The sequence below is a fragment of the Rhodamnia argentea genome, chromosome 8, assembly GCF_020921035.1.
Source record: "Rhodamnia argentea isolate NSW1041297 chromosome 8, ASM2092103v1, whole genome shotgun sequence".
NCBI classification, from domain to species: domain Eukaryota; kingdom Viridiplantae; phylum Streptophyta; class Magnoliopsida; order Myrtales; family Myrtaceae; genus Rhodamnia; species Rhodamnia argentea.
Window position 1 is genome coordinate 26,362,141 of NC_063157.1, and position 7,571 is coordinate 26,369,711.

Consider the following 7,571-nt stretch of genomic DNA (forward strand, 5'->3'; position numbering starts at 1 on the left):
AAGCTGAGAGATTTATGAAATAAACTAGATTTTGAGTTGACTATAATGATGAGAACCCATGTTCACCTCCTCTGTGAACATGGATTCAAGTATTGTCGGGAGTTCAAATCTTATCGGGAGTTGCTCGGAGAGTGCGCTTGTCGAGGGACAGCGAGCTCGATCCGAGCATCATGCTGTCCTGCTGTATTTAGAACGGAACACCATGACAAACGTGTAAAGAATAAAAAAAGCGACTCAATAATGTCTCCTCCCCGCACCTTTATAGATTACGAAAATGTATCAGCCGCCACCAGTCCCACCACCACCACCGATGGAGTCCCCCTCTTGGACTGCCTATGCCGCCGCGTGGCTAGCGACCCTAGCCCTCATCCTCCTCTCCTGCTGCCTCCGCCGCCGCCGCAACTACAACCTCCCCCCGGGCCCAAAACCCTGGCCCATCATAGGGAACCTCAACCTCATCGGCCCCCTCCCGCACCGATCCCTCCACAAGCTCTCCAAGACCTATGGCCCGCTCATGCAACTCCGCTTCGGATCCTTCCCCGTTGTCGTGTTCTCCTCGGTTGAAGGGGCTAAGGCCGTCCTCAAGACCAACGACGTCGCCTTCGCCGACCGGCCCAAGACCGCTGCGGGCAAGTACACCGCCTACAACTACTCTGACATCACCTGGTCGCCCTATGGCCCGTACTGGCGTCAGGCCCGGAAGATTTTGATAATGGAGCTCGTCAGCGTGAAGCGCCTCGAGTCCTACGAGTACATTCGGACGGAGGAGCTAATGTCCTTCCTGAAGAACCTGTACCTCTCTAGAGGCGCGCAAATTACGTTGAAGGACCATCTGTTCAACCTGACCCTCAATGTGATGAGCCGGATAGTCTTGGGGAAGAAGTACACCGAGGAGACCGAGAACCCCATCATCCGGTCGGATGTGTACAAGAAGATGATCGAGGAGCTGTTCGTGTTGAACGGCACGCTGAACATCGGGGACTCTATCCCGTGGCTTGATTTCCTAGACCTCCAGGGCTACATCAAGAGGATGAAGGCGGTGCACAAGAAGTTCAACCAGTTTCTAGAGCACGTCTTGGATGAGCACAACGAGAGGCGATGCGGGGTCGCGAACTTCGTCCCCAAGGACATGGTAGATGTGCTCTTGCAGCTCGCCAACGATACGAATCTCGAAGTGAAGATCGATAGGACAAGAGTCAAAGCGTTCATTACGGTATCATATATGCCGTTGCTGGCACCAATTCTTCTCCTTAATTTGCAGATTCAATCCAGCATAAACTAGTTAAAAGGCAACTTGTGTTGAGGGCAATTTCAATGGACTTATTAATCTGGCGATTTACGCAAATATTGGAGGTAACTATACAACGAGGGGAGAGGAAATGCTGCTGCATATAAGTAGGACTGCATTCAATTTATGTTGCTGCTGGGATTCATGAGTTTGGCATTAGTTATTAACAAGTAAGCACAGTCTAGTTGGTGGAGATAGATAGTTCCGTATAAAGTCACTTTATTTATTAATTTTTTCCTTTTTTTTTCCTTTTCTTTTCATTTTTTCTTCGTCTTTTTATTTTTTCTTCTTCCTCTAGCTGATAGCCGACCAAAGGCTAGGTCCGATAAGATCAACCTAGCGAGCCTTTGGCGAAACTCACCCTCGCCGGCCACTAGCAAGGGTGAGGTTAGCCTCACCAGATCATTAAAAATTAACTAAAATTAAAATAAAATTCAAATAAATAAATATATAATTCAAATAATGTTAAATTATTATTAAAAATTATCTACATCACCGCCGGCCACGTTACATTAGCGATTTTAGGCCAAAATCAACCGAATGGATTGTATTGGCACAAATACAAAAGGTTTAGAACTCAAGTGGTGATAAAAAGACTTATAATTGAATTGATACAATTGCAATAGGTACATTACTTTTTTTTATATAATTTTTCCTCTAATATTCCTATATGACTTACAATTGCTTGCAGGATCTACTCGCGGGCGAGACAGAGAGCTCATCCACGACAGTGGAGTGGACGATCTCGGAGCTCCTGAAGAGGCCGAAGATCATCAAGAAGGCCATTGAGGAGCTGGACAGGGTGATCAAGAGAGACAGGTGGGTGAGTGAGAAGGACATCATGAGCTTGCCCTACATCGACGCCATTACCAAGGAGGCCATGAGGCTCCACCCGAGGTCGCCAATGCTTGTGCCCCGGATGGCGAGGGAGGATTGCAAGATCGATGGCTACGACATCCCCAAGGGCACCCAGGTGCTTGTCCACGTGTGGAGCATCGCGAGGGACCCTGAGATCTGGGATGCCCCAAACGAGTTCCGGCCGGAGAGGTTCCTCGGGCAGGACATTGATGTGAAGGGCCAAAGCTTCGAGCTCCTACCATTCGGGTCCGGAAGGAGGATGTGCCCGGGGTACAGCCTCGGTCTCAAGGTGATTCAGACGACCCTGGCCAATCTATTGCACGGGTTCAATTGGAAGTTGCCCGGGGGAATGAGTAAGGAGGACTTGGACATGGAGGAGATCTTTGGGCTCTCAACGCCTAAGAAGATCCCACTCGTTGCTGTGGCTGAGCCTAGGCTGCCGGATCATATGTACTCCCTGTGACTTTGTGCGGGTCTTGTTGCTAGTCCTCTCTTATGTTGTTGTCGTTTTGCTTTGTTCGTAGCTACTGAGGGAAGCTTCGTGATGTTAAGATCTTGTCTTGTTTGTGACTCCCGAGTAATTAAGCATCAAGAAAAGCTAATAAGATCTGCTCTTCGATGCCACGATCATATATATAGTAGTTCGATTAAATTCTATGGTGTTATATATGCTTTCATGACCAACCGTCCGACACATATAAATAATGGCATGCACTGCGCATTTAATGATTTACGTAATTTTGAATGAAATGCAATCGTACGAGTTAATTTATTTAATGAGATTTTCAAAGAAGATCTAGTAGGAATATTTAAAAGACTAATTGCTTCTAGCTCTAAGTTTATGTTGATTGGCTAATTTATCAATTTCAGGACAAAAAAAGGTTAAAAAAAAGGAGATGAAATTTTTTTAATGTTGACTAATTCACCCCACTAGAAGCGATCGTTCTTGAAGCGACATGGCCGTAACAATGGTAAATGGAAGTCTCCATTTATTTCCTGAAAAAATGAATAATCTCAAAAAATATATTTTAACAATGATTACTTATATTGATTGAAATTATTAGTTAATGAAAAATACTTTTTTTATCCGTAATAATTTGTATCTAATCATTTTCAAAGGCGAAAATATTTTTACTCATTCACTTTTGTAAGGATTGTTTTCAGGAATTTTTTTCTTTTAAAAATCGTTCATTTTTTTGCGACATAAACGGGATCATAACTATACCATTGAATCATCACCAACGGGACTTAATTAATCGGGTCGTTATTGTATATAATCCATGATTACTGAATGATTAACCATATTTTTTTAAATGTAAGCCTTTAGAAAATGCTTTTAGTTTGATTAGCCGGGACAAGATTTGGTTTCCAAGTGTTAATTACTGACTAGGGTGTCTATTGAGTGTTCTTCTTCAGGGGCTTTTTCGTTCAATTAGAGTTACAGGACCAGCACGTGGCCCGCTCGTGACGCGCGTGCTTCGATCACCCGATTCATCCCCCGCCGCCGAGCTTCGCTTCTAAACCAGCGACTCTGTTGACCGAGAAAACACTCTGACTTTGACCACGAAATGGAAATGAAGATGAGAACGGTGTTTGCTGATTGCACCACAATCTGACCAGATCAGAAACGCGACTGGAGCTGAGTCAGCACTCGCTTCTCGATGGCCTCCAGTAGCTGTCGGTGCTGCACAACACGTGGCTTCGATTCACGCGCGCAAAGCGCCACGTGGCAACCGCTGCCATTAGGAGACGAACGTAACGGTAGGAAAAATGGCAAAACAAATCCGTCGCTTGCTGGGACACCATAGTCAATGAATCACCGATCGAAAAAAGTACACCACTCAACGCAACTTATCTTGATTTCTACGGATTAAATGCTCCGATGCAGCCTTGAGAAAGAGTTCATCTACCGTTCTCAGGGAAGAAGATAAAAATTACGTCCGTATTTTTGTTCTGTTCTTCATGCACAGTCAAATAAGAACGTCGTAGAAAGAATTGACTTAAAAGAAGGTGAGAAAGAGCAAGTAACTGCTTTAATAGCTCTTTTGCATACATAGATGATTTACGAGTTATCGCAACTTGCCTAATTAAAGTTCCTTTTTGAGTTTTTCTTATACCTAGCTTGGAGAGAATAATTTGACTTTTTTTCCTTCAAAAACGAGAAAAAAAATCACCAACAAACGTTTTTCTAGCACCTCAAGGTAAAAACATTATGGGTTCAACAAATTCATCGATTCGATTTGTGCAACACTGTTTTACTTGGGACTAAAGACATTTCGTCATTTGGAGATAAGTCAATTAATTTTTGTGAAAACTTAGCAAAAATATGCTATGTAAAAGAGAGAGATTGTTAACCATGAATCAAACGTTATCTCCAGCTTGCACCCAAATCAAAGCATAATCAGAATATCCGCATGTCAGAATCAAATCACAATAGAATATCCACGTGATTAGCAATTTGAGATTGATTCAAATTATGGTTATCAATTAATTGATTCAAATTATGGTTACCAATTCTGTTATCAATATTTACTTTTTGAGATTCTTTCTAAGTGTATATCTATAGGAGTCATTATTCATTGTAACATATTCATAAATCAAAACATACAATTTTCATATGTTCTTTATGCTCTGTTTTTCTGCTTCTCTTCTTCTATCTTAGTATCAGGGTAGAAAAAGGCAAAAGCTCAAATATCACCACTCCCACAGCTCCTCCAGCTCCCGCAACTCTTGCAGCTACTATCTCTAGTCTTCTCTCTTCTCCACCTGTTGGAGAACGCCTTGATGGAACAAATTATGTGATTTGGTGCACGCGAATTCTACCATATTTTCAAGTCCCTTAACTACTTTCTGTGATAGATGGCACTAAACTAGCACCACCTATCCATCTTTCTCAACCAGACCCACAACATAATGGCCAAACCATACTCATTCCTAACTCCGCCTACAAAGCCTGGCCCATTGGAGATCAAACAGCTATTTACTGGATCCTAAATACAGCAACAAGTCCCATAGTAGCACAACTCACTGGCCACAAAACTTCTGCATCAGTTTGGTCCTACCTGGTTGATGCATATGCTTCTCAATCTAGTGCTCGTTCATATTCTCTTCGTATTCAACTCCAATACATGAGAAAAGGGCAATAGTAGTGTGACTAAATATATATAGGGGCCACCCAGATTGCCAATCAATTGTTAGCTATTGGAGAAACTATTTCTCTTGGAGAATACCGGACCCACCTCTTTCAAGGTTTAGGTTCGGAATACTCAACTACGGCGACTATTCTCTCGATTATTTCGGCGCATACCTAGTCCTCCACTCTTTTCAAGAATGAGCTATACAATTTGTCGTTGTCTCATGAGGGCCATTTAGAACTTTTGGCTTTGGATGCTCGTCAACCACCTCCAGTTGCATTTGCTGTCCATGGTACTCACCAACTTTTGTACCTTCCAAGCCAAATTAGCAATTTTCGGGTTCACAACTATGCAAACTAGCAACAGCCTATGGCTTGAATTCTACTGGTCCACGACCCACCCCACTATAACCAATCACATACCGGTCGTCTTGCGGGGGTCGTCGCTATGGTGCTTCTTTTTGTCAGATTTGTTGTTATTAGGGTCACTATGCTACAACCTGCTGTGAACAATGTAATTCTCAATTTGTGGCTACTCCACCTCCTCGGGTTCATTATGCTGCTCATGCCCCACATACCCATTATTCTACTTCTACTACCTACTTCGGCATCATGCCAATTCTCCACGTCCACATAGATATTACAGCTCCTTACCACCACCTATAATCCAATACCCTTCGGTTCCTTTGCCTCAACCTCCATCTGCCCATGCTGCTTCTAGATAGTTCCCTAATTCCGATGCTGCCCATCATGTCATGGATAGTAATGTTGGTCTTACCAATGTCACTCCTTATGCGGGCTCACAACAACTCACTATGAGTGATGGTGTCTCTCTTCCCATCACTCACACATGTATTTTGATGTCTTCTACGTCTCCTTTCTTTATCCTCAAGAATGTTTTAATTGTTCCTAATATCACTAAAAAGTTATTATCTATTTCTCAATTTTCATTCGATAATAACCGTGTTTTCTTGTTTTACCCTCCATATTTTCTTGCGGTGTTCTTACATATGGGTGAGATCCTTTTTCGAGGCAACCTTGATTTTGGCCTCTACTATATTTCGGCCTCCAGCTTGGCAACTTCTCTAGCTGCTTTTGTATCTTCTCACACCAGTTCACTCACTACATGGCATCACGTTTGGGACATGAATCATCGGATATTGTAATTTGTCTTTTAAATTCAACAAAAATATGCTTTTCATGCTCGCCCTCTACCATATGTACAACATGTGCTCTTAGTAAATGCCATCGTCATCCCCAACCCTCCTACCCATTCTAGGCCTACTTCTTCTCTTCAGCTAGTTCATTTTGATGTTTGGGGTATATCCCATGTTCCTTCTCTTTACGGTTATAAATATTACGTCTGTTTTATTGATGACTTTTCTCAATTCACTTGGCTCTATCCCTTCACATCTCAAGATCAATTTTTCAATATTTTTAAAACCTTTCATGCATTTGTGGTGACTCAACTTTAGTGCAAGCTTCAAATGATTCAGCGTGATGGAGCGCCCGAGTTCTTATCTTACGTTACACACTCTCATCTTCTTAGCCATGATATTCATCAACGTATCTCTTGTCCATACTCTCCTTTCCAGAATGGAACTGTTGAATGCAAGCATCGACATTAGTAGAGATCGGCCTTTCTCTCATCACCCAAGCTGCTGTTCCTATTTATCTTTGGGAATTTGCGTTTGAGACGGCGGTTCACCCACTCAATCGGCTCTCAACTCCTATTCTAGACAACTTGTCTCTTTGGTAGGTTCTTTTTTGTACCACTCCTGATATATCTTACTTACAAGTATTCGGTTGTGCAGCATGTCCATACTTATGACAGTATGTCCCCCACAAGCTAGCCCCTCGCTCTCGAGCCTCCATCTTTCTTGGTTACCCTCCGGGTTACAGAGGCTATCGCTCCTATTATCCTCGGACCGGGCGTGCCTACATCACTGTTGGTGCTGAATTTGATGAGAATGTGTTCCCGTTTCAACGGACTACATCTACATCTCTACCTTCACCACTTGCAATGTTGCTAATCCAATCACCACAACCGTCATCGTCGATTGCTCCAATCGAGCCATCATGATCACTAGACTCTGCTTCACCAGCTCCAATGTCCCCGGCTTCATCATCACCATCTTCCGCTCAAGTTCCCATCTCATCATCTCCACCATCATCGGTAACATCATCACAGGCATCCGCTTACCATATGGTTACTTGACTTTGTGATGGCACCATCTCTCCATGAACGCTAAATCGAAATCACACTTTCTCTTATGGCCGCTGCTCATCCTC

The 7,571-nt window shown here is 43.2% G+C and overlaps 1 protein-coding gene across 1 annotated transcript; it reads left to right on the plus strand.

Annotated features, from left to right (window-relative positions):
* The first annotated feature begins 224 nt into the window (after positions 1–224).
* Positions 225–2,770, plus strand: LOC115738229 (trimethyltridecatetraene synthase-like). Its single transcript, XM_048284634.1, has 2 exons — positions 225–1,210; positions 1,977–2,770. Exons 1-2 carry the CDS (start codon positions 275–277, stop codon positions 2,607–2,609), a joined length of 1,569 nt encoding a protein of 522 aa, XP_048140591.1. The 5' UTR covers positions 225–274; the 3' UTR covers positions 2,610–2,770.
* Positions 2,771–7,571: the final 4,801 nt, after the last annotated feature.